The sequence below is a fragment of the Melanerpes formicivorus genome, unplaced genomic scaffold, assembly GCF_026170545.1.
Source record: "Melanerpes formicivorus ecotype bairdi unplaced genomic scaffold, bMelFor1.0.p_v2 SCAF_50, whole genome shotgun sequence".
Taxonomy (NCBI): domain Eukaryota; kingdom Metazoa; phylum Chordata; class Aves; order Piciformes; family Picidae; genus Melanerpes; species Melanerpes formicivorus.
Genome location: NW_027142402.1, coordinates 1,416,903 through 1,444,431, shown reverse-complemented (window position 1 = coordinate 1,444,431; position 27,529 = coordinate 1,416,903). Strand labels below are relative to the sequence as shown.

The window sequence follows — 27,529 nt, the reverse complement described above, 5'->3', positions numbered from 1 at the left end:
TTTCTGTCTTTTTTTTCCCCTTTTCCAGATTTTCCCTTTTTCTTTTCTTTTTCTATTTCTTTATTTCTTTTTTTTTTTAAACATATATCTTTGAGCTATAAAAGTGCTGCAATTAGAGAGTGAACATAAATGTGAATATTTGTTTCAGAAGGACACTGAGCAGCCCTCACCCCTTGGCTGCTGCTCTCCACCCTGCACATACCTATCATCCTCTTGTCATTTGACCAAGAGCAGAGAGTGGAGAGCACCCCCACACAGCACCAGGGCAGTGGCAGGATCATTTTCCCAGCACCCAAGCTGAAGTGGAGAGTCAGGGCAGGCAGAGTCCCAGTGCAAGGCACCAGTGCCACAGAGGAAGACCCATTTTCACTGTCCAAAGACTGTGGTCCTGACTCATCCATGCCCTGCAGCCCAGGGGCTGGCACAGGGCTGTGCTTCCTGCCTTTCCTCCCTGCCTGCCACCAGCCCTGAAAGGAAGGGAGGGGAAGGCCCCATGGGAAAGGAGCTGCTCTACAGGGTTGGCTCTGATACAGAATCACAGAATCATTAAGGTTGGAAAAGAGCTCCAAGATCACAGAGTCCACCATGCTGGGTGACTGCACTGCCACAAACACGTGAGGGAGACAGGGAGAGCTGTTCCAAGGTGTATGAAGGCAAGTGGCTTCTGCAGGAATGGTCTCTGTGATGGACTCCAGTGTCATGCAGTAAATGTGTTCTAATCCTGACAATCTGGGGTTTCTTCTTTTGCCTCATATCAGCCACTCCTGTAGATCTCTGCAAAACTTCAGCCTGCTCTGTGGCTTAGAAGAGGCTGGCAGGCTGCCCTAAAAATCTGGAACATCACTTCTGTGAAGTTTGTTTTAAAAGGGTATTTTGACAGAGTGAGAAAGGTCTTTGTGCAAGTGTCTGCTGGCTGTGAGAGGGCTCCCAAGCTAAATATCCTCATCTTATGCAGCAGCTCCCTAAGCTGGGTTCTGCTTCTTTTAGTCTGTAATGTGGATCTTGAAAACATGGATTGTGTTTATTCTTAAAACCTATAACTAGTAATATCTGTTTACAACTGTCTTTAACTGGGATTCTGTCCTGGACCTTTTATGTCTAAGAGTAAAAGAAACACCAAAACATTTTAAACTTTGGAAGATTGAATTATGTCCAATAAAAGTGAGACCAAAGCATCTCCATTTATAGGCTACCAATAACCTCCTTAAAATAGGAGTTTATAATGGAATCACTACCACAGCTATCATTTTCAGAGCAGTAATTCTAGCAAGTACTTTACCAGTTCCAGTTTTCAATTTACTTTTTCAGATGAGCTGAAAAGCAACTTTAAAGTCTGTGGTCAGTTTGGGGGTTTTGTTCTTCTTTCCCTTTTTATTTTCAAGCACATTATTTTTTCCCCCTCACATTTATCTGTTTTCTGAAGATTAATGTGAGCTTGCTTGTGTTCCAGCTGCCTGCCAGGATACAGCTGGGTAAATTTAATGTCCTTCCTTGCAAATCAAACCCAAACTTGAGAATGTGATGGTAAAATATAGGCCAAATATGCTGGTTGATTTAATTTTCATAATGTATGCTTGTGTCATTATTGTGTCACATGATAGGGGCTTGTGTTCCTGGGAAGAGCGTGGCCAAAGAAACTTGTGAGCTTTGCTTCAGCAATTTGTTCATGTTCCTTCTAATAGAGTTATCAAGGAGACCTTTGGCAGCACATGAATGGAGATAGATAACAGCCTCCCAGTACCTGAAGGGGACCTACAAGAAAGCTGGGAAGGGACTTTTTACAAGGTCTTGTAGTGACAGGATGAGGAGGAGTGGATTGAAGCTTGAGGAGGGCAGATTGAGACTGGAGATTAGGAAGATATTGTTTCCAGCAAGAGTGGTGAGAGATTGGCACAAGTTGCGCAAGCAGGTTGTGGATATCCCCTCCCTGGAGGTGTTCAAGGCCATCATGGATGAGGCCTTCAGCATCCTGGGCTGGTGGGAGGTGTCCCTGTCTCCTGCACACTTGGAGTCCATCTGCTTCGTGCACACCACAGCAGTCTGGAAGTGGCAGGTCAGGAGGCTGCACTAAAAGCCTCTGTGGAGCTTTGTACAGTGGAACAAAGACAAAAGCCCAGTGCATAATGTTTTGTTGAGCTTGTGTTTGCCTGCCCAGCTACTTAAAGATCACAATATGCTATCTTCACTTGGAAATCAGTTTCATATTGGCATACCTTTGAACTTCTGATAGCAGAGAAGTAACATTTACTGCAGAACACAGTGGTAATGGCAGAAGAGCTGGTGAAAAACCCCACAAAACCAAACACCACCAACAAAAAAACCCACAAAACCCAACCACATTTCTTTATTGCAGCTCCTTTTTGATTTTTCATTCTGTGAACTAATGTCTTTCAAAGGCATAGCCTGAAACTACCGCAGCAGTCCTTTAACATGCACACAGAGCCCCTCGAGTCCACGTAACTTAAACCAAGGCTCAGGCAAAGAGGATGTTTTTATTAGCTAAAAATGAGCTTCACCTCTTCTCCTTTTTTTATGACTCTGGTAGTTATTTTTACTACTCTTTCATGGCAAGATTTTCTTGTGCTTTAGCTTAACAACTGTTAATTCTGCTATCAGTTTTTGTGAGACTTGTTTCTTTCTACATCAGGAGCTCAGAGCGAAGCAGCCTGCAGGTTTAAGCTGGAAATGTGATGTGTCTGGGTTTGCAAAGACAGGGAGCAGTCAGTTCTGAGGTAGTTTGAGTAACAACAGTGCTAAGGAAAAGCCTCAGCCCTGGAATGTGAGAAACTATTTTTGGTTTGTGTTGGACCCTCATTGTTACAAATTAATCAGCTGCTCTTTAAGGTCTAGAACTCATTAACTTCGGGAGTTTCACTGTTCCCGGGACTGAGCTGAGCTGAAAATACTCAAGTTTGTTTCACTTGGTCTCATTTCTGTCTTGCTCCAGGAGTATCCTCTTCTCTTTTCTACACAGCTAGCTAGGTGTAGTTGAGATTTTAAATGCTTCAGAGGATTTACCTGTGGTGTGGGTTTCTCTATCTCACCATAGAGCAGTAATTTCAGCCAAACCTTTTGTGAGTAGAAAGAAAGCCTTGGAGTATTTTTAAGCCCTGTGGTCACTGCAGAGCATAGTCCTCAGCATGATGGATACCTCATTTAAATTTTAGTTCTTTCTGACTCCTCAAATGCCTCACAGCACCAGAGGACTGCAAAATACATAGTTTAAAATGGGATGAGCTGTTTACTTTGGGAATAATTGGAACAATTCAAATAAAGGGTGATGATGAGCTGCCCGTCTGGAACGCCGTGCTGCAGACAGGACTCCTGAGGTGATTCTGTGGCTGGTGTTATTCAGGAGACAGAATTCAATTATCAGAGCAGCCCTTTGGCCTTGTAAAATACAGCTGTGGAGTTTATGCAGGTCTGCCTGTGATATTTCTCCCTGCCAAAGCAAGTCACTGTCTCCTGCATGACCCTGCAGCATATAGGGGGTGAACAGGAGGTTTGAGAGGACTCTGACACCCTGGAAACAGTGCTGCAGTCTCTGGCCTCAAAAGAAGGCACTCCTGGAAAAGTCCATCACTGACCTGCAGGAAAGAGAGGGATGAGATGACTGCCAAGTGCATAACATCCCTGGTTAGCTCCTGGTGTACTCCATGGTTACACTTAACCCTGTGGGTGCTTGTGAACGTGTCCCAGGCTACAGTAGTCCTGACTGGAGAGGGGCAAGTGAGAAATGCACAGCAGTGCTGTGGGGGTTAACTGTAAAGTTTGTGTGAAGTTTCTTGACTTCAGCATGAAGATTAATGATTGATAGGTAATTTGATCTGCCTCCTCAGCCATGGAACTAAGGATGGGATTCACATGCAGTGCACTAAAAACAACATGTACTATATCTTGTGAGGAAGAGTTGAGGCTGTAGCCCTTGCAGGACAGATTGAGCTTCACAATGGAAAGTAAAACTAAACTGAAAAAATATTGAGTGAACAGCAGGGCCCATTTGAGGTGCTCACAAAGGATGTTTCTGTATTCTGTCTTTTCTTGTGCAACCTGAAAACAGTAGCAGGGGGTTACAAGCAGAGTTCATCACAGAGTTGTCAATCACTGTCATTTAACATTTTGCAATGGAAGATGTCTTTATTCAAGGACAGCTGGGCAAATCAGAGAAACAGATTTGCAGTTAGTAGTCTGTCCAGCCTACACTAAGCAAACAAGGACAGGGCAGACATGCTGGCCTCTCACATAAAAATATAATGGACTCTGCTGACCCCAGTGCCCTCCATTCAGCTTCATTCTCAGTTGTATAAAAGCTTCACTACCCATTCTCAATTTCCTTTAATTACCTACATGATGCAGATAAGAAAATGAACCTCACTTACTTACAGTCAATGATCACAAACAGGAAATTAAGTAAGGCAAGTTGTTTAGAATCTGCAGAGTGGCTGGGAGGTAAATAAAACGTGCTGGGGAAGAATTAGAGAAAACACAGTTTCGGGAGCGCCGATCGGGCTGGAGTGACTTGGCTTGATCCTTCTTCTTGCTGCTACTTTAAACTGCCAAGCAAAACCAAGTCAAAAATCTCCTGGGTAAATATTCTTTAAAATATCTTTGAAGGAGAAGGCAGTTAAATAAAAAGAGTGAAGCAAACATGCAGCCTTCTATAGGGCTTAAAGAGATTGTGACCTCAGGTTCAGAGAATAAATGGCCACGGTTTTCACAAGAGATCTCGGAGAGGCATCCAGGATTAAGCAGCAGTTGTCTGTAGCCAGGCTTCCCTTCTAATCTGCAGCCAGGATAGGAAATAAATTAATGGCATCTTGATTTTTTCTTTCCAAAATCTTCAGTTCTCCGGTTGTTGTCTTTTCTTTTACAGCTCTATCACACCTTAGGTGCTGGTTTGCTTGCTTCTTCTTTGGAGAGAAGAGAAAATTTTGTGCTGGCAGTTTTCAAAGGGGAGAAAACCAACTAAAATAGCTGAGATACAGCACCTTGCAAGTGCCATTGGCTGTCCTAAAATTGCCATTTATATGTGATTTTTTTATATGTATATATTTTACATATATATCACAAATTAGGTACTGGTTTGCTTTCTTTTTTTTCTTTCTTTCTTTCTTTCTTTTTCTTTCTTTTTCTGTCTTTTTCTTTCTGTCTTTTTCTTTCTGTCTTTTTCTTTCCCTTTCTTTCCCTTTCTTTCCCTTTCTTTCCCTTTCTTTCCCTTTCTTTCCCTTTCTTTCCCTTTCTTTCCCTTTCTTTCCCTTTCTTTCCCTTTCATTCCCTTTCTTTCCCTTTCTTTCCCTTTCTTTCCCTTTCTTTCCCTTTCTTTCCCTTTCTTTCCCTTTCTTTCCCTTTCTTTCCCTTTCTTTCCCTTTCTTTCCCTTCTTTCCTCTCTTTCCTTTCTTTCCCCCTCTTTCCTTTCTTTCCCCCTCTTTCCTTTCTTTCCCCCTCTTTCCTTTCTTTCCCTCTCTTTCCTTTCTTTCCCTCTCTTTCTTTCCCTCTCTTTCTTTCAGAAAAGAGCAAATGCAGTGCTGCCAGTTTCCCAGGGGGTGCAAGCCAGCTAAATAGCTGAGTTTAGGAATTGCCAAAGCAGGTTTTATGCATTAGGAGATTAAGGAGCTGGTACACACTTTGTGAGTTCCATTGGGTGTTCTGAAATTGCCATTGTGCTTTACATCACTCTGTGCTGGTTGCTGTGGTGGGCATTTAATTAATGTGGATTTGCAGGAAGCCTGACTGGAGGTTGAAGACTAAAATGCATAATATTGGATCTGTAGTTTCAGAAGAATATAAACCCCTGCACACTTTAATTTAACAGTCTCTACTGAGCCCATGGTTCAGAAGAGATTGCCCTTCTGGCTACCCAAATGCATTTTTAGTTCATGACACAGAGAAATGCACTTGCTTAAGTTACAGCTGGAAATGATGTCACACAGTATTAAACTCTTATTTTACTTGGACATTTTAGAATCACAGAATTGTTTTGCTTGGAGAAGCTCTGTAAGAAAGACCATTCTCATGGCACACAAGAATAGGTGAGCATGCACACACAAGAGGAATTTGTGGAGGGGAAAAAATTACCAGTTAAGGCACAGAATTGACTCTTCAGCTCAAATTAAAGTCCTCAGGATGCTTCTGTTGAATTTTCCTTCTCTCGGAGGCAGTGATCTCCCTGGCAGAGAATGAGCATCTCTGCTCTGGCTGCTAGAACAGTTCTCGTTCTGGCTACTAGAACAGGATTTCTTCTTCTCGGCCCCAAGGACGTCTGCTCATAGCTGCTCTATTTAGATTGCCTATTGGTGTGCAGCTCCTTTTTGCAGCAGGGAGGAAGTTCTTAGTTTCATTTGCAGTGCATGGTGTTTAGTCCCACTCGGGAGCACAGAGGACACTTTTCAGCACCTACTTACACCTTTGCTCCTTGCTTTGATCGCTGATCGTCCACTGCTTGCACACTGACTGCTCACACACTGGGAGTGTGTTTGAAGAGAGCCCTACCTGAGCTGCCTCAAACCCTCTGTGTTTTGAATGCAAAAAGAAGAAACCCTGACAACAGAAAATGTAAATTCTTGACTCTTTTTATAGCCAACCTTGCAGCGGTTTTGTGAGCCAGCCAGGGCAGGGTGCCTCTAGAAGGTCATCTCAAAGACTGAGGTCATCCAATTAATTGGTTTATTTCACTGCTTTTAGGTTCTTTTTCTCTAATGTTCAAATCAGCTGGGGGGGGAGAGTGAAAAATGAGCTATGGTTGTGTGAATATTTGTGAGTATTTGACTAGCTCTTGCTCTTCTCACACCTGATTCTCACAAATGAGGACACTTCCTAAACATGCTGCTGTTTTAACAGTGAAATCTGCCATGTGTCAGTGAAATGCATATCCTCTTCATGCCTCAGTGAGAAATACTGATTATCCTGTCCTTCATTGCAGTGGTTCACTTCTTTTTGTTTGTTTTGGTGTTTTTTAAAGAATGCTGAGGAGTATGCAGATCTGCCTGTGAGACACAACGAGGATCAGATGAACAGCGAACTGGCAAAGCATCTCCCCATTGAAGTCAATCCCCATTCCTTTGACAGCTCTCACACAAAAACACATCTCCTGCTGCAAGCCCACTTCAGCCGTGCCATGCTGCCTTGTCCAGATTATGCAACTGATACAAAGACAGTGCTGGACCAAGCAATTAGAATATGTCAGGTACAGTGCTGCTTTTCCAGGCCTAACTCTTGCTTTAGTGATATTTTGTATGTAGAAAACCCTGGGCGTTTCTTGCTGGTACCACACAGTGTGATAGCACTGGGGTAGGGAGGTGATTCCCCTGTGTTTAGGGAGGTGATTCCCCTGTGTTTAGGGAAAAGATTCCTCAGTGTTTAGGGAGGTGATTCCTCTATGTTTAAGGGACTTTTGGGCCCCTCACCACAAGAAAGATGTTGAGGGTCTGCAGCATTTCCAGAGAAGGGCAACAAGGCTGGGGAAGGGTCTGGAGAACAGGGCTGGGGAGGAGCAGCTGAGGGACCCAGTGGTGTTGAGTGTGAAAAGAGGAGGCTGAGGAGAGACCTCATTGCTCTCTACAACTCCCTGAGAGGAGGTTGAATCCAAGAGGGGGTTGGGCTCTTCTGTCTAGTATCAGATGACAGGGTGAGAGGAAATGGCCTGAAATTGTGCCAGGGGAGGGTTAGGTTGGAGATGAGGAAGAATTTCTTTGCTGCAAGAGTGGTCAGGCACTGGAACAGGCTGCCCAGGGAGGTGATGGAATCCCCATCCCTGGAGGTGTTCAAGAGATGTGGGGACATATCACTTGGGGACATGGTTCAGTGACCATGGTGACATTGGGTGGATGGTTGGACTGGGTGATCTTGGAGTTCTTTTCCAACCCAAACAGTAGTATGAGTCTGTAAAGATGTCCTCTTTACAGAAGTGGAGGTATACAAACTTAGGGTAAAAGACTGGTGGACTGGTTGGAGGTACTGTGTTGCCATAGGGATTGCCACTGCTTTCACACACAACAGCTTTCTGTCTCTGTAGCTTGGCATGTTGTACCCAAGTCATTCCTGCATGGATGTGTTGCCTGCAGACTGTTGTGCTGCCCCCCAGGAACCTGTCTCCCATGGGTACTTCTATTTTTACAGCACCCAAAAGCACTGTGGTCACTGCCAAACATGAGTGGGGGGAAAATGCATTGAGGGGGTAATTACAGATCTGGAAAGAAATGTAAACTGAAGGCTTTTTCAGTAAATATTTTGCTCAATATTTATTCTGCTTTGCTAAGAAGTGGACTTTTTGAATCCTCTTACTATATAATAGGTGTTTCAGAAACAATAATCACTCAGGAAATAATAAACCCACTAAAATATTCAACAGTTGGGAGTCAAGAAGAATCCCATTGCGTACTGTGCCTTGGTAAGCCTTCAGTTAACCACCACACAACTTTAGATGCAGTCAACTTCAAATAATTGAAAGTTCCTCTTTAAACTAAACAAAAAAAAAGGGAAGAACCATGCCAGCAATTCTGTATTTTGAAGCTGGTGCATGGTTTACATCTCTTGGGAGAATATTTGTTCCATCTTATTAGTCACGCTCTCCAAAGGGAGGTTAAAGTTCCCAGAATCTAAGCAATGGGCAGGGTTACACTTTCCATCCTGGTTGTTACCTTTTCCCTTAGCCCTGACCTGCTGATGAACTCTGGGTCAACAGAGGTGGAAAAGGAAAAAAAAGAAAGAGAGATGTTAGTTGTGAGAAAAGGAACTGAAGCATGGAAGGATCCATGCTGAAGGTGTTCAGTGGGAGATGTTCTCTTGGGCAGGAGCATGCACCACCCAAGGGGGAGTTCAGCAGGGAGGCAGGAGCTGGGGTTTGACTTGTGTTGAACTTTTGTTTATTTGCCTACAAAGTACTTCAGCTGTTGAGGGTGTAGAGCTAGCCTGCAAACTGTGACCTGAACACAAACTGTTAGCTTTGCTGGCAGGTGTGTGGGTGACAGCCTTCCCCTGTCAGCACTGCTCATCTGGTACAAGAAAGCAAGAGAGCTTTTACAAGGGGTTGTATCTCAGTGTGTACAGCAGGGCTCCATCCCAGCTGCCCTGCAGAGCAAATTTGCCATCTCTAGTTTCTGTTCATCACAGACTTCTCCACTCCTCTGTTTTTTCATAGATTCATAGAATGGTTTGGGTTGGAAGGGACTTTTATGAGCATCCAGTTCCAACCCCCTACCGTGGACAGAGACACCTCCCACCAGCCCAGGCTGCTCGAGGCCTCATCCAGCCTGGCCCTGAACACCTCCAGGGAGGGGAGGAAGCATCCACCACCTCCCTGGGCAGCCTGTGCCAGTGCCTCTGTCACCTCTAACACAACTACAGCAGGGTGCACGTTCTCTGGCAGCCTGGCACTCTGCATGAGCAGGTCCCTTCCGACCCAACCCATTCTCTGATCACTTTTACTGAGGAAAGAGAGAGAGGTGTCAGTAAGATGGTGCTGAGCACTCCAGGAGCTGCTCAAAACCCAAACACTCCTCCACTTCTCCCAGAAGAACATGTGAAACAATAAGAATTCTAATGACATGCTTTCTCTGCTATTTTTGCAGGCTGTAATGCTTGCCAAGGCCACACCCTTTTCCCTACCTCTGACTTAAGAATTGTATGCAGCAGACTCAGTCTAATCTCTTTTCTACCTCTCTTGTCAAGCTTCATATTTGGTGACTGTGTATTCAGTGCTCAGTTCTTCCTCTGCAGCCCTAAGACTGTGGCCTGTATTTGCATTAATTGAAATGGATAATTGAGGCAGTAATGCTGCCCGTCTCGGATCCAGCAGGGCAGCCTCTGCTCAGCACTCATGTGGCAGTGGCTGGCTTTGCACTGGGATTGGCCACAAGCCTCCACTTGTGGGATAATCGTTGATAAAATATTTTAGTATTGCCAGGAGTAGAACTGCTGTGGAACTCAGCCTTAACCTTGGAGGAGTGTTTACCCATGGAGGTGTTAAACACATCTCAGTAGGGTGGCTGTGCACTGAGAGAAGATGGACATGAAGGCAGATTCCAAAGCCTGGCTTGCACAAGGAATGTGCACATCCCTCCGGCAAGGACCTCATGCTGCTATCACTGACAGCTCTGCCTTTCCCATCATGTTCCTCCTCCACAGAATCTAAGTTTTGGGTTGGAAGGGAGCCTCAAAGGTCCAACTGTGCTGCAGAGCCACATCCATTCTCATCTTGAATGTCTCCAGGCTTGAGGCCTCCAACACATCACTGAGTAACCTGTTCCAGCATTTCACCACTCATTGTGAACAACTTCTCCTGATGTCCAACCTAAACCTGCCCTGCTCCAGTTTCCAACCATTGCCCTTTGTCCTACCCCCACAGGCCCTTCTGAGCAGTCCCTCCCAAGCCTTCCTGCAGGTCCCCTTCAGATACTGAAATGCAGCTCTAAGGTCTCCCCAGAGCCTTCTCTCCTCCAGGCTGACCAGCCCCAATGCTCTCAGCCTGTCTTCACAGGAGAGCTGCTCCAGCCCCCTGTCCAGCCCTCATTTCCAGTACCAACCAGCAGTGGTTGGCTTTGTTGTGAAGCTGCCTGGGCGTCTTGGAATCACTCACTGCTTGTGTTTTGTAGGGATGTGGGGGGGAGAAGGGAGGGGCACCTCTGTGGCACTGGTGTTGGGGGGTTGCTTGCTCCAGGTACCAGTGAGCATCTTGGTGGCAGGTTAATGGTGACTCGGAGCTGCTTAGACGTAATCCCTCCCCCACCCATGACAAACCTTTTCCCAGTTGGGGCTGGAGGAAATGAGTAATGCTTAACCCATTTGTGTGATCAATTCACTTAAGCAGCTACTGTGAAATGTTAATCACAACTTTAATTTGTACTGCATTAGCATTTTGATTAACTTGTAGGCTTGCTAGCACACTTGAAGCACTTTTACTCATAGTTACAGCTCGGAAATGACTTTTTGATTAATTAAGTTTGTTAGACAGCAGCTGAGCTTCCTGAATGCTAACCTTATGGGGCTAAAAGTTCAGGAGAAAGTTACTGGGAAGAACTGTTGCCATTGAAAAGGATTCTTGTGAATGCACTCAAACATTTCTAATTATTGACAAAATATTGCACTGCTGCTTTGAAACTGACTTGAAAGAGGGCAGCTTCACCATGGGAAAGGTGCTGCCTGCTTTTCACGGGTTTGGTAGGTTTCTGTGAGGCTTGGATCCAATGCCAGCTTTAAGACATTGTTTATGGTAGGAGACTGAGATTTCTTCCCAGGAGATTTTTATCCATAGCATTTTGCTATGTTTGCAGCTGACTAGCACTGGGGGAGAACAGCAATTTATTAACTGATGATCTGAAAATAAATTGGATGTTGGGACTCAAGAAGTTCTGAACCTGTTGGGTTATGCCCTGCCAAGGTTACACTGCTGGTATCACATTCCATAGCTGCTTTTATCTCTGTAATACTGTTTATTTATCTTCCTTTTTTCCCCCTTTTTTTATCTCAGCAAGAACCCAAGGGCTGCACTCCACTAAATGCAGACAGTTTTGTCCTTCCCCTGGTTCTGGTCGTACTAATAATGTTACTATGGAGGCTAAAGGATGAGCACAGGGATAGGAATCTTACAAAGCAGCTAGGAAGGTCATCATTTGCATACATCAGTGAGACCTTTATGATGATGGGAGAATGAAGAATTAGTCTCCCATAGTGGGTAGCAGAGCATATGGAAAAGGGAGCTGAATATGCTTGTACAGAAAAAAGAGGGGAAGGGAAGGGGGACACAGAGGGCAGTGCCTCCCCAGTAGGATTAATGGCATCTTATTCACTATATCTCTGATAAAGTATAAGGGGGAGTGGATGTGGTCTGTAGGCTGAGACTATACAGCTTGTATGAGCCTCATTTAATTGATCTGAAAACTCCTCCCCCTCCCCAAATAGAAACAATCCCCAGTTCCAAAAAGTAACCTTGGACCAGAGCTCTGAAGTGCAAAGGTTCTGTGGATTCATAGGATGGTTTGGGTTGGAAGGGACCTTAAAGGTCATCTGGATACCTGCTTTGCCAACACATAACAGACCCTAAACCCCTCTGTAAGGCTTCTCCATGTAGATCCCAACTTGCCAAGTCTGTTGTTTCTGGGGTACAGAAGTGAAGGATCATAGTGGTGATGCATATGAAAACATGAAATCTGCTCCATGGCTTGCTTTAACGTCTGGAAAACTATTTTCCTTGCATTAGTGTGATCTTGAGTCACATGTGGAGCACAATGTTTCACACTGGAAGGCTTCTTACATTTGAAGCATCTGCAAGGAAGAGTTAATGTTCTATAGGCACACTTTTCAGGGGCATGGGGGAAGTGCATTCATTTGGCTTATTGCTGGCTATAAATGTTTGTCAGTACTTTCATGGTGCAGAGCTTGTTCATCACATCAAGTCTAAATCTGCTCTGCACTGGTTTGCAGGCACTGCCACTCATCCTCTCACTGCAGGCCTTTGGGAACAGTCCCTCTGCAGCCTTCTTATAGCCCCTTCAGGTACTGGCAGGCTGCTATTAGGTCTTCCCAGAGCCTCCTCTTCTCCAGGCTGAACACCCCCAGCTCCCTCAGTCTGTCCTTGTAGCAGAGCTGCTCCAAGCCCCTGATCATCTTCATGGCTCTCCTCTGGACCTGCTCCACCAGGTCCATGTCCTTCCTGTATTGAGGGCTCCAGAGCTGGATGCAGTGCTCCAGGTGAGGTCTCACCAGAAATGAAGTCTAGTGCCAGACAGCAGCCCTTAGGATGCAGCAAAGACAAGAGTGGGGATGTTTAGATTATTTCCTGTTGGAGTACAATGCACCATAAATTCAGGTGCAAAACCCAACCAACCTTAGCTCTTTTTTGCTGATGTAACTCTGAAATAACAACCTCTGAAGGTTTTCTAAATGCCTACTGCCTTCCTCAAAGCATCCCTGCAGGATAAGGCTTCTGTTAGTTTAGCTGGATTTACATGAACTGAACTTTCAAGTCTGAGGTGAATGTCATCCTGCTTAGAAGGGCTGTGCACATTAATGTACCAGCCCTCAGTCACCCAGATGAAGGTGCTGCAGAAAGTGTTGGGTGGTTTGGGGGTTTTTCTGTAAGTAAAAGCCTCTCTCCTCGCTGTCCTCTTAATTTTTCCTCTGTGATGAAACTTACCCTGTGTTGCCATGAAATTCCGAGGCTGGAAAGGTAGATAACCAATTTGTACCTATTTGTACTACACAATGTCTAGAAATTGCTTCCCTCTTTGCAAGGTGAAAGTTAAAAAGCCACCAGTTTCTGAAAACTGTGCTGGTTTGTGCTGAAAAACAACCACACACCAAACAAGTGGAGAAACTGGAGGGAGTAAACAGTAATCAGCAGCTGACTTAAATGCTTGCACACTTTCCTTTCACATTTTGGGTTCTTTATTTAGCTGCTCCTTTTCATGTAGCTGGTTTGGAGGTAATGGAGTGACTCAGTTTGTTACCTTGAGTATTCAGAGGAATCTGAGTGACCGTTTAAGTCTCAAGCCTCTGTGTGTTTTACACTTAGGGGAAAACGAAACGTGTGCAGGTTTCCAAGGCAGCAGCTGAAACCAGCCAACTTCACCATTGTTCTGACTTCTTCACAATGTCACTGTCTTGGATTTCACATCCAGATAGAGATGCTGTGAATAAATTCTATGGGTGAAGAAGCAGAAAATAAGGAGGAAAAGAGGATTTGCCATGTGGATTCATTCTAACAATGTGGAACACAGAGTCTCACACACACAGGCTTTCCTCACTCCCTACAGGATATCTGTCTGGAGGCCTCTATCAATTTCTAGGAGATTTTCTGTGTGAAAGGATCCTCCAGTTAATTTCACTGTGTAGCTTGGGTTAGATTTATCTGTCTCTTACCTCCTCTCTCTCTTCCTTTCCCCTTTTCAAACCTCTGTTAAAAGAGGGGTGGGGGTAGGGAAACAGATTTGAAAACAGGAAAAGAAAGACAACAATGAGAAGAGTGTTATGCATGCATCTTCAGAAGCATTTTGTGACAATACCACTGCTTCATGCTGGCTGGAAAGAAAACTTCCTGGTTCTTCTTGCTGCTCATGGGACAGGCAGGGTAGCTGTCAGCCATTATTCCTCAGATACACTCAACACTGAGGAAAATGATGCTTCAGGCTGTATCAGCGCAGCAGGAAGGAAAGGACAAGAGTCATTTAGTGGAGTAAAGGATTCCCCATTGTCTCAGAAGCACACCCAGAGACATGGGCTGTAGCCTGTGTGCAGGCTTCCATGTGTTCTAAAGTGTGGGAGCAGGTAAAGAGGGACTCACCTGGGAAGTTTGAAAGAGGCACTTCACTCTACATGCTGAGAAGAGTTCCCTCTTTATCTGACCAAAACTCCTGTGAACCAGCACGGAAATCTTGAGGCCACCAAGCTGCTCCTTTCAAATGGGATATTTTTTTTAACCTAATTTTGTTTCCTAGTAGGCAAAAAGATAAGGCCACAAAGCTGCTCCTTTCAGATGTGATGTCTGACCTGACTTAATTTTCTACTAGGGACAAAAAAATAACCATACCTGGAAATCATCTTGGTGACCCAAAGTGAAAAGGCAGGGAAGGAAAAACCATTGGTGGTGTGCTGTGAGGTGCTGACTTTGAGGGTCACTGGGAATGTTCTTAGAGTGTTTCAGGGCACCATGGCCCTTCCCTCAAACCAGGCAAGTTAAATGTTAAGTCCTGCTCCTTATGAGCTGGGAGGCACTTTATCCACCGCCGCTGAGAAATGAGACAACATTTGTGCTATGCAGGCTAAGACGTTAAATATTTTGCTAAGCGCCTCTGATCTCGTCACCCCGACCTGGAATCAAACCTGTTGGAATTGCTTTGTAAACTGCTAAAATAAACTGTGTGGCTGGGCCAGGACTGGAACTACCTTGTGTCTTTAAAACTCAGTATTTCTCCAGAATCAGTGTGATTTAATTGAAATAGCTCTGGGTGTGTAAACAACTCCTTTGTTTAAAGAAGATTTCACTGTTTAGTTTGCCTTAAGTAAATGCTGCCTTTTGTTTGTCTGTAAAACATTTGATTAAATGTAAAGACTTCCATAGACAGCTTCTCCTCATTACACCACTGGCTGGAAAATAAGTTCAAGCCACGCAGGTACCTGCTGCCTGAGGAAGTATCAAACAATAGCATTTGTCTTTAAAAGGAAAATCTCCCTGGAAACATCTTCAGCCTAGTCCTAAAATCCAAATGCAACTCTCCTAATACCCAGAAGATGGTATTGAAAGTCTTGGAGCTGTTCAGCATAGCAGCCTCTTTCCTTAACCTTCTTTCAAAATCATTTTCTAGTGTTTTTAATCAAATTCTTTATTTCCCACCTGGCAAGCCACTTTTAAACTCGTGGCTTTTGACTGGATTGGAGCATTGTCATACAAGACCCCTCAGCTGATTGTGATTGCAATGGTGTTAGACAGGGAAATGAGCAAGACAGCTAATATTAGAGCATCATTTTCTTCACCAGCTGATATTAGAATAAACCTTTATTAGAATAAACCAAACCAGGTTGGAAGAGACCTTCAAGATCATCGTGTCCAACCCATCAACCCACCCAAACAGCTAACCCATGGCACCAAGCACCCCATCAAGTCTCCTTCTGAACACCTTCAATGACGGCGACTCCACCACCTCCCCGGGCAACCCATTCCATAGCGCAATCACTCTTTCTGTATAGAACTTCTTCCTAACATCCAACCTGAACCTCCCCTGGCGCAGCCTGAGACTGTGTCCTCTTGTTCTCTGCTTCTATAAACCACAATAATTATTTTAACGTGGTCCAGGCAGGATGAAAGCTGTGCTATATACTCACAAAAACTGCCTTGATAATCATAGGTGAAGCCAAAAGCTCATTTAGTGCTTGCTCCTTTGGAAGAGCTCCTAAGTTCTGATTAACCAAACAGAACCTAAGTCCAGTCAGGAAATAAAAAAGCAGAGCAGTTGTTTTTCTCAGGTCAGTTGGGCCTCTTGCAATGCTCAATCCCCAGGGAATTTTGCAGTTTTAGGTCTCTATGGCAGCAGTTCTTAGAGTGCATCTTTTACTTGTGCTGGCAAAACCAGGGTGAGTGAAAATGCAACACAGCCTCACGGGGCATGGAAGGCAGGATGATGGGTTGATGTGCAGCTGGATAGGGGGGATGGTTTGCTTGGGGGTTTTAAGTACTTTGGGAAAGATTTCCAGATTCAGGATGGAGATGCCTAAGAAGAGGCAGCCAAGCATCCCTCAGTCCAGAACAGCCAACTGTTAACAATGCACAGGGTGAAATCCACATTATTTCTGCCTGTCCTTACTCACCCTAGGTAAACTGTTAGCTGGTTTGTTTTCTTCTTTCTTCAAGATTTCAAGGTAGGTATCAGCATTGAAGAAATCCTCAGAAATTCTCATTAAGATTGAGGAGTTTGATTTAGTGTTTGGGTTAAAATACCAATAACTGCTGCTGGTAAGTGCCATTGGTATTAATTTTTTGAGCAAATGTGGTGGTTGAAAGATTTTGGAGTAGCTCTGCAGTTCTGTCAAACCAGTCCTGCAGTTAATGGTAACTCCTTCCTTGACAGTGTACACTGAGATTTATTCCTTTCATTCTGAGTTAGATTAGGTAAAAGAGACATTATTTGTAAGGAAAACAAAATCCCACTTCCTGCTCTCAGCCTCAAAAGTGTGGTGCAGATTCCCTCTTCAAGGGTGGGAGTTGATGATGCTGCAGGATTTAACCCATGTTTTCTCAAGGTTGATTCCAAAGGTGCCTACTGCCATCAGTAGAGACTGAAGTAGATTCCTAAATCAAAAGCCTAGTCACTGCTGTACATTAAGCATGAAGTAAGTAAATGCTGTCACTTGTGTGTGTAAGGTTGAACCAGATGACCCTGGGGGGTCCCTGCCAGCCTGGCACTCTGTGATCCAGATCCACAGTGAAGCTTACCTGCTCTCTGTCTGTGTGTGTCTCCTTTGACCAGGCAATGCTGGATGTTGCAGCACACCATGGCTGGCTGGTGACCGCCCTCAACATCACCACCCTGGTGCAGATGGTGGTTCAGGGCAGGTGGATCCATGACTCTTCCCTGCTCACTTTGCCCAATGTAGAACTGCACCACCTCTACCTTTTCCGGTAGGTAACTCTCCTAAGCCTTTGCAATGCCATCCCCCTTCTGACTGCTGAGTGTGTCTGAGTGTCACTGGTGTGCCTGAGGATGTTTATTGGTGCACCAGGAGCAGAACTCATTCTTCTCAGAATCATAGAATGGTCTGGGTGGGAAGAGACCTCCAAAGGTCATCTAGACCAAGCCCCCCTGCAGCCAGCAGGGACATCCTCAACTGGATCAGGATGCCCAGAGCTTTATTGAGTCTCACCTTGAATCAAATTCTCCACAGTGATGCTCTCCCAAAGGGAGTTTCTGGGTTTGTTTTCAATATTCATTGATTAATTAACCTCCAGAGGTAATTTTGAGACTCAAGATTCCAGACAAATGAACAAGAGGAAGGGTTCCAAGTCCTAACAACTCCAACTCTGTGTATTCATTTTCTCTTTGTTTTAACCCATTTTAAAACACATTAGTATCCATCTTAGTGTCATAGGTAATGCCAAGCTCTCTAGATGCTTGGATGATGCATTAATGCTACCCAGACATAGTAACAGAAACCACTATCAAGTTTTAGCACCAAAACAACTGAAAACAAATGTTTGCTTTCCCCCCCTGTGCATATGTTTTGCTGTCTGTGTCAGGAAGTGGAGCCAAGGCAAAAGGAAGAGTGTGCACGGAGGTTACCAAGGACCTATCGAGTGTCTTCCCGAACTAATGGCTGCCTGTGAAGGAAGGGAAAATGTTTTTGCCTCCATTGTGGGCAGCGAGTTGCAAGCAGCACACATTTCACAGGTAATACTTCCTATCCCTGGTCATTATCAATGGGATTGGAAAGGAAGAGTGGCTGGGGAAAGAAATCCTCTCCTCATTTCCCTTCAGCAAATACCATCTGATGTTCTGTATAAAGTGCAACACATTCATTGCTCTAATTTCCAGGTGCTGCTGGCTTTGCAAAGGTCCTTCTCTGCCTGCTTTCTGAATATTGTTTTCACTTATTCCCTACTAAGCAGTACCAGAGTCTGGTTTAGGGCTGATTTTACCACATCTCTTTGCTCTAAAGACGCTTCTCTGGGTCATCCAATCTGCTGAGTGTTATCCACCTTTTCCTAGCAGGAGGAATCCATGCATTGCAAATGTCATCATAGCTGCTTGCTGAAGTGCTCTGTCAAACACCAGTTTTTCTGAGACACCATTAGCCAAAGACCCAGCACTCATTGTCTGTTTGAAACAACCCCAAAAAAAAGGGCAGGGGGAGGAGAAACACAGTGCTGCTGCTCCCAAGTGTTGATGCTGCCGGAGCCTTCTTTCCAATTTGCTTTTCCAGCCATTCCCAGCAAGGCACAGCTCTGTTCCACAGCCTTCACCACGTGCTAAGCCTCTTGATGTCAAATAAATGTAGCAAAGATGGAAAGCTCCAAAAGCCATATTTCAGATGGGGCTGGGGGGTGGTTTTTTGATCTGAATATTTAAAGGGACAACAATATGTCCCCTGTTTGACTGTTCAGCCTCAGCTAAACCATTCACCGGTCTGCAAACAGCCAGAAAAGTGCTGAAATGTCTGCTAAGAGACATCTGCATTTGCAACTACATTACCATCAAAATTCTGAATTGAGAGGGTGTGTTGACATCAAAAGAAGGCTTCCTCTGACAGCAGATTCCTGCCACAGTGCACATTGATTCCTGTCCAACTTCTAGCTGCGAGGGAAAAAAAATTAGAACGTTGTCATAATTAGTTCAGGGAGAACTCAGAAGTAAACTTAGTTAATTTATTTGCATAAATTGCCATTCTGTTATCTTTAAAAGCAAATGCAAATTGGCTCTGTCTGATATGATGATGGTTATTTGGCTCAAAAGTGCTTCAATTTGCGTAGCAATCTGGTGGCGTCTCCGCAGTGAGGCGATTCCAGGTAACATACAAATCCTGAATTATTCCAGAAATTAGTATGTTTAAAGCATCAATTTAAGTGCTAATTGCAGTAGTAATGAGAAAAAGCAGTACTACTGTGAGATTTGCATCTCCTGCCCCATCAGTATGCCTGGAACGGCTGCTGACTGGCAGAGGATTTGGCTGCTAATTAAATAATTGTATGCATGGCAGTGTTCTCGTCTGATTCAATAGATGAAGATTAATCCTCAGATAAATATGTTTGGCTGGTATTGAAATGTCTTAGCAGTTTCTTCCAAAATAGCTTGTGTGTATGTGCTGTGTACATTCACACTGCCAGGGACTCTCTGCCTCCATAGATCTGTTTGTAAATACAGGCGCAGAGAAGACGGGGAAGCAGAATCTCAGCAGCAGCGAAGCACAAAGTTTGGTTTCCCTCAGTTGGGAAAGGCAAAGCCACAGCACTGACACCATTGCAGATGGGAAATCTTGGTGCCAATGTTTCATATTCTTTATGGCATTGGTTTTTCTTTTCAGGGTGGGGGAAAAACCCCCCTATGAATATTCTAACCCCTTGCAGAGAGTTACAGTTCAGATTGAGGTGGCCTGTTGAGTGTCTTCACGCAGAAAATCTTCCAGTGCACACCAGGAAAAAAATCCTCACCTTTAATGATGTATTTTCTTTCAAGGACAAAATCTTACAGAGTTTAAGCCTAGTGTTGTGGCACCCAACCTGACCAAAGTCAAATTCAGTGGTAAGAGCACCACTAAATCGCCAAACCCATCCTTTTCCTACCAAACCTTTTCCTTCTCACTCACAGTGTATTGAACCTCTCTCTTAAACCTGCCATGGAACTGCTAAAATCAGATGCCTGAGCTTTACATCAATTTGAGGCAGGCTGGAAAAGGAAGAAAAGGCCACATTTGGAAAGAAGGAAATTGTCTTCTGAGCAGATTGGTAATTAATTTTTAAATAGCAGCTCTTGAAGCTGCTCCTGGATTTGGAATATTAGGCTAAGTCCTAGAGAGACAGATTATTGGCAAAAATGCTAATGATGTTATCAGAGGGTTCAGGGAGAATTTCTCATGTGATTGTGGTTTGAATCTCTGCCTGTGGTAGGTAAATACATATATGTGTCAAATGTATGTGCATGCAGACTTTGGGCATGGTGGTATGTTTAAAAGGGGATGGTTGATATCTTTAAAAGGAGGTGATGTGGGCTTGTGTCAGCATCCTGTACAGCAACAAAAAAACCCCAAACAAAACAGTAAAATAGCCAAGAAATATCTAAGTGATGTGGGAGCCTGAGTTGAACTTTCCCAGGGTTAGTTACAATCCTAAACCTCCCTGAAATTCAAGAGCTATTTAGACTGTACCTCTGGTCTTCGGCCTAAGCTCTGTGTTTCTCTCAGTGATTCATTCTGAGTCACATCTCTTTAACAGATCTTTCCAGTTTCTAAGTCACTTAGGCATTAGGCACCTTTTAAAACACTAAGCTGATACTCATCTGATTGAAAGAAATAAAGAGAAACCTCAATACTAGGAGATAATATTGCCCCTGCTGTGGTATTGGCTGCCTTTGCTCTGGAAGTGTCTTGTGCTCCTGGCTGCTTCCCTTTCACTTGCAGCTGCTCTGGCTTGCCTTTTCCTCTCTGTGAGGAAAGCATCTCTTCAGATTCTCCAGGTTGCTTGGATGACAAAAAATGCAGCCTGCTGTCCACACTGTATCAGTGATCAAGCAGTGGTAAATTTTGTCTTTAGCTTTCAAATGCACAAAGCCTAGAGAGTGACATTTCACAACTCTTTGCTTATCTAAACCAGACAGCTACTCAGAGTGACTTTGCTTACCCGAGGACATGACAGCCTGTGACAAACAGAACATGTTGGGGCTCTAGCATGCAGTCTCAGCAGTGGCAGGTAACACCACTGAAGGAGTTAATACCTTCTGATCTCTGCTGAAGTTCAGCTTTATTCTAGCATCATTGTAACGTTGTCCTTGTCCTCCAAGGTTGTACACCCAAGAGTTTGCCAGGTAAATATCTGCAGAATAAGCAAAAGGGTGGTCACTGAGTGGCTCTCCACGGGGGTGCCCCTGCTGAGCTCAGTGCACTGCTTCTGTGCACCAAGGGCCTCACACAGTAAGGTCTGTACAGTTCCTGCAGTAAGTTTCATCTTAAAAACCTTGCCATGCAACAGTAAAGCCTCTGCCAGCTGAGGTGTTGCTACTCAGGTGGTCTCAGCTGGTGTGATCTGCTGGATGTGGTTTCAGTAGTGTTCTCTGTAGCAAAATCCTTGGCAACAGCCAATTAATTACTGTGGGTTTTCTCCTCCTTCAAGGTGCTGCCTTTTCTCCTCCCCCTTTCCCTGTTGGAGTTTGGACAAAGAGAGCTCTTTTGACGTTCTAGCTGGTTATTTTCTCTTAGTTTTCCTGTCCTTTCTCAGCCAAAGCACTACTAAGAGCAGCAGTGCCCTTCATCAGCATCCCCTGCTTTTACCCTGCAGCTCCTGAGGGCTCACAGCTGGCCCTCCCCACCTTCTCCATTGAGCAGACACAGCTGCTCATGCAGCACACACAAGAGGGGAAAGAGAGAGTAGTTTTTAGCCTCGATGGGTTTTCTCCTTTGCTCCAGCCAGGCTCTGGCAAGCAGCCATTTTAACCTGGCCTCAATCAGCACTGCTGCCAGAACGGGCAGCCCTGCCCTCTCCCTGCCACCTTCACCTCTCCTGACCTAGCTCCCTGCACAGCTGCATGAGCCCTGGGGCTGGCTCTGGCAAGGAGGTGGGAAGGAGTGATCCTATCAAGCCCCTCTCTGACAGTGAAGATGACCTGTGGGGAGGAGGCTGGACCACAGCTCTCAGTGGCATGGAGGGTTCATGCTGGCTCAGAGTACTGACAGGATTACAGAACTTGCTCCCACAAGCAGCTTTTAAGCTGGTCTCTGTTCATGCTGTCACCAAATGACTAGCAAGCTGACCCAGCTGGCTGCACAACCACAGCATGGTAGTGCAAACACATTGGGGATGGGGAGGGGGACAGCTAGCTGGTGGGGAGAGTGCTGGAGAGAGGGACAGCTCCACCTTTTTCCTGTGGCAGTATGGTCTCAGGTCTGCTCACCCTGGCTGCTGTGTCCCTGACTAGGTGTCCCCATCAGCATGAGTCACCGTGGTGCTGTCACCGCAGCACAGACTGAGCTTTTACTGGGGCTCCGGATCTTCTAGCCCAGAAAAAGCCATGGGAGGCACATGGAGCACAAGTGCAAAGGGATTTTGCAGAAACACAAGCTGGTTGGACTAGCACCCAAAAAGAAAATCTGGTTTAATCTTTTTCCAGATAAAACTGCTGCTTTCCCTTGTCTGGCAGACCAAAATGAGAGACACAGGAGCTGCATTTGCAGGATGCTTTGTTAAGGTTGAAGAGAGTGTCCTGTTCCACTACAGAAACCATGGACCACAGCAGAGGTGCTCCAGCCCTTAGGTCATCTTTGTGGCCTTCCTCTGGACTTGCTCCAACAGCTCTGTGTCCTTCTCACGCTGGGGACACCAGAACTGGAGGCAAGATTGGAGTTGAGGTCTCAGCAGAGCAGAGCCAAGGGGCAAAATCCCCTCTCTTGTCCTGCTGGCCACACTCCTCTGGCTGCAGCCCTATGCCTCTAACAACAAACAGTTCTCCACACAAGGATGAGTGAAAGCTGAGGGCTTCTGAGCTGTTGCAGTTCATGAGACACCAGAGAGCCTTCAGATTCCTCGGGAGGACTGTGAGAGGCAGGGATTGTGAAGATCAGGGCTGGAGAACCTTAAAGAGAAAAAACCTGGGGATAACTCTGGATGTGCAGCTGAACTTTTGGTTAATTATCTGAACTGATCCTCTGAACTCTCTGAGGTTTGCCCATTGTTAATTAGCACTGCAGCGACTTCTTCTTTATGGATTATGCTAAGGAAGTTTAATTTAAAACTTAATTATACAAGTTTTTAAGTGGCTTATAGGGAAAAAAATACTTTCATGGGGAGCGGGGAGGAACTGTTCCTGTGCTCATACAGCAGTAATCTTAGCAGGGCAATCTGCAGCGTGCTTGAGGAGCTTCATGTTTGTTTTATTGGCTTAGAAGGAAGGAGAGTAAGAGGTTAATGAAAAGTATTTTATGCCTGTGATTGAGAGTCCTACAGCTCCAGATATGATATTCTAATAGATGATAAAAACCTTACTCCTGTAGAATAAATACGTCGAGGGCACGGGGAGTTGTGGCTGTGGCAGCGGCAGTGGCGGCAGAGACCTGTCCGGTAAGCCAGAGGGATCTGGGATGGGTTTGTCATTGTTTGGTTTGCTGCTTCCACAGGCTTGGAATTTCTTGTGTCGTTTGCCAATCCTGAACGTCAGGCTGAGCATTAAGGGCTGCTGGAATGAGCAGGCTCAGGCAGAGAGCGAGCTGCCTGTCCCTTCCTCGGCAGCAGACGACAAGAGGTGGCTCAGGCTGCACGCCGACCAGGAGTACGTGCTCCAGATCAGCCTGCAGAGAACCCAGCTGGGCTATCAGGTAGATTCATTTCTCATTCCCTTCCTAAGTGCACAAGTTTCTGATAATCCCTTTACAGTATCAATAATGCTTCATGCAGCATAGCAGGGGTTTATGCTTGAAGTATTATGTAAATCAGCAACACTCTCAAAGCCTTTTCTGCATTGGTGAGGAAGCAAATAGTATTTCAGGCTGCAACAGGGTAGTAAATAGACTCTTGAGGTGAAATCCTAGAGCAGTTCAAGTCAAGGGGGGAGAAAAATACCTCCTTTTTTACAAACCAGAAACTCACAGAGTTCATCTGTGTGGGTCCTGTGAGCACAGATGATAAATCACAGGCAGTACTAAAGAACTCACCAGAGGTGCTCAAGGGCAGGTTGGATGAGGCCTTGAGCAACCTGGGCTAGCATGAGATGTGGGAACTGGATGATCTTTATAGTCCTTTCCAACCCCCAAACCATTCTGTGAACCCATGAATCAGTTTTATCAGCACTATTTAGGTCAGTTTTAGTCATTCTGTTTGTTGTGCCAGTTACCAACAGAGACTTCCCCTAAGCAGAAGCCATGGAAAAGAAGGGAGCAGGAGCGTTTCGTGCAGTGATTGCTGTTTGATAAACCTCTCCTGGAGTCTGATCCCTCTTTTGTAAGAACCAGCTGGATCAAACTGTTTCTGAAGCTCCATTGCTGTGGTGGTGCTTTTTTTCCCTTCTGTATAAATCTTAGGCAAAAGCTTTTCACCTCCAGAACACTGAGTGAATGCTGATGGAGTCTGTGTCATAATGCCTTCAGCTTTCAGCAGTAAAGTCACTGTCTTAAAGAATCACTGAAGTAATCTTGCCTTTCCTGCATCAGCCTCAAGTAAAGACTTCAAGTGCTGTTTCTGTCTTTATATTAATCTTGAACAATACTGTTTAGCTTCATTTAAAGACACTAGGTTTACAATTAACCCTTCTGCAGAGACAGAACATTCCAGTCTCACATAGCCATTGACAACAAGGCACTGAGGTGGTTTTCAGTGCAAGGAAGGATGACATTTGGGGGAGGTGGTGTCTGGTTTTACTCAGCTGTGTCTTTTCCCCAACAGGGAAAGCAAGACAGCAAAGCAGTGGCTCCTCGGTTCCCCAAGGTTAAAGATGAAGGATGGTTTCTGGTCTTGGGAGAGGTGGACAAGAGAGAGCTCATTGCCCTGAAGAGAACCGGCTACGTCAGAAACCGAAGCACTGTGTCTGTTGCTTTCTACACCCCAGAGACCCCTGGAAAGTAAGGCCGAGTTTCAAATGATGTTCTCTTCATCAGTGTTTTAGCCAAGCAGCCAAGCCCTCAACTCCCAAACTAATGGCTTTGCTTTCTGTGTTTTAGGTGTATCTACACCTTGTATCTCATGAGTGACAGCTACCTTGGCCTGGACCAGCAGTATGATATTTACCTGAACGTTGTACCAGCCAGGACTTCAGCACAGGCCACAGCAGAGGTGTCAGATGCTCTGAGTCACCTGGCTCTGGAGTAAGGCCACCTGAAAAGTCCACTCCAAAGAACTGGCCTTGCAGCTGAGACATCTGGGCACCTGAAAGAAAACAAATGCCTTAGTGGAACCAACTTCAAACCTCAAGACAGCTGGGAAGTTGAAAGTGACTGCTGTAGTGACTGTGGGCAGGCAGAGTTAGCCACAGTGGCCTTACTCCTTTGTGAGGATTTGACTTTTCTTGTTTCATCTTTCTTCTTTCAGAAGTCACCTTGGGAATGGAATTTTGAGACATCACAATAAATATATAAATAAATACAAAGATGTTGTAGTTCCTGCACTCTTGGGGCCATAGTCTTCATTTGGAAAAGTGCTCTGCAGCCTGTGCAGTAATGGAGTTTAAAGAATCAACTTTTTTAATTTATAGGGGGGAAAAAATGTGAAATTCCATCAAAGAAATGCTGCAAATACTGAAGGGTGAGTTCTGCTCCAGGTTCAACTAAAGCATGCCCATAAGGAGGGTTTGCATTCGAATTTTCAGTGTACAATGTGAGGTGCAGAGTAACAAAATCCTCCTCATGTTCTGCATGTTGAATGTCTTCATCTGAAGGGAAAATTCCACACAGACAAGAAATCTTTTTCAAGATCCAGCCTGGCCTTGAGCACCCCCAAGGAGGAGGCAGCCACAGCCTCCCTGGGCAGCCTGTGCCAGGGTCTCACCATTCTCCTACTGAAGAACTTCTTCCTCAGCTCCAGCCTAACCCTGCTGTCCCTCAGCATCAATCCATTCCCCCTTGTCCTGTCCCTAGACACCCTCAGGAAAAGTCTCTGTGCAGCCTTCCTGCAGGATCCCTTCAGGTACTGGCAGGCAGCTCTAATGTTCCCCTGGAGTCTTCTTGAGGTTGAACACCCCCAGCTCCCTCAGCCTGTCCCCACAGCAGAGCTGCTCCAGCCCTTGGATCATCTGTGTGGCCTCCTCTGGACTCTCTCCAGCAGCTCTGTGTCCTCCTCATGCTGGGGACAGCAGACCTGGAGTTTCTGTGGTGGCATGTGTAGCATTTGTGCTGTGGTTTGGCAATCTTGTCTTTAATCTCTGTTAATTGTTTAGAGAGAGACTTTACTGAAATTTCTCAATAACCTATTGGAAGCTCTTTTGTTCCCCCCCTCTACAAAAGTATTGGATTCAGGAAGATAAAAGTCTGGAGTAATATAGAAGGAATTTGAGTAAATTGATTAGAATCAGTGTTTATCAGAAAAATCCAAGGGAAGGAATTCTGCTGCATTTGAAACAGCTGCTTAGGAGGAGCAATCAATATCTTCAATCCAGCAGTAGCTAATGGTGGGAAGTGAGAAGAGCTGTCTGACAAAAGTATGAAAATCAAACACAGAGAGTCAAAACAAAAGAGCCCAGAGATAAATGCTTTGAGGATGTCATTATCACCAGCATGGGGAAAGGAGCAAATGCACAGCACATGCAGGTTCTCATTCCAGTTTGCCAGCTGCCTGCTTGGGTGCTGGTTCTTCCCTTCTGGGAGCAGCTGCAGTTGGTTCTTGCCTGCTCAAGGGTGAAACTTCATCCAAAACTTGGAAAGAGAAAGAGAACCTGTGCGCACCTTGTGTACCAAGATGGCTTTAAGTTGCTGTGTGACACTGCCCTTTCCACCTGAAAGGGAGGTTGTGGCTGCCCCCTCCTTGGATGTACTCAGAGCCAGGTTGGATGAGGCCTTGAGCAAATTGGGCTGGTGAGAGGTGTCCCTGCCCATGGCAGAGGGTTGGGACTGGATGATCTTCAAGATCCTTTCCAACCCAAACCATTCTGTGAACCTTACCCTGAGGATGGTGTCACAGCAGGACTTGGCAGGGAGTAGAGGAGGTCACAGAAGGAGTTTTTAAAGCTCACCTCTCTGTGGTGTGGTTTGGATGCTCTTTTAGCCTGCACTGTAAGGTAATGCAATAGGTGGTTTCAATACTTTTTCTCTCCACAGCCTAAAGCTCTGAACTAAAGCTGCATCTAATGCACTTTAAACTCAAAGACGTTGGAGTTGCCACACCAGAGGACAGCAAGTCACCCCCAGGGCCTGTGCCATCACTTCTGCTACACCCAGACAGGCGTGCTGGTATCACAGGGTGGGTGTTCACACACTCAAGCTTAACTGGCTAGTCAAGTCCATGCCATTTTGTAAGGCAGGAGAAGTGGTCAAACAATCTGTTTTATAAGAAGGGAGAAATCTCCTGCCTCAGGACAAGAGGTGAGGAGGGCTGCTGCCGAGAAGGGTCACTCCCTTTCTACTCGCACCCTACCCCTACTCCATCAGCTGTCTTTGATTCCCACCTGTCTCTTTAAAACCCCCTTCTCAGAGCAGGCTGCGCCAGGATTCACAGCCGCAGAAACCTGGCTGCATGTTTGCCTGAAGCAATCTGCTAAGAGCTCAGGAAGGAGCTAACCAAGTTTGTCATTCGTGTCACACCCTGGTAGCAGTAAGAGGTTAAGCTGCGTTCACGAAGCCTGCAGAGGGAACTTCTACATGAAAGGAACTTCTCTGGGAAGCAATTGTGCTGCTTGTGCAAGATGAGCCTGCAGAGGATTCC

General features: G+C 45.3%; 1 protein-coding gene across 1 annotated transcript in view; it reads left to right on the top strand.

Moving 5' to 3' along the window:
- ASCC3 (activating signal cointegrator 1 complex subunit 3) overlaps positions 1-25,262 on the top strand; it is a 144,730-nt gene extending 119,468 nt beyond the window's left edge. Inside the window, exons 37-42 of the mRNA XM_068160441.1 lie at positions 6,959-7,183; positions 16,956-17,107; positions 17,723-17,873; positions 23,302-23,499; positions 24,563-24,738; positions 24,838-25,262. Coding sequence (XP_068016542.1) covers positions 6,959-7,183; positions 16,956-17,107; positions 17,723-17,873; positions 23,302-23,499; positions 24,563-24,738; positions 24,838-24,985 — 1,050 coding nt within the window. The 3' untranslated portion in view covers positions 24,986-25,262. The remainder of the gene's footprint in view (positions 1-6,958; positions 7,184-16,955; positions 17,108-17,722; positions 17,874-23,301; positions 23,500-24,562; positions 24,739-24,837) is intronic.
- Positions 25,263-27,529: the final 2,267 nt, after the last annotated feature.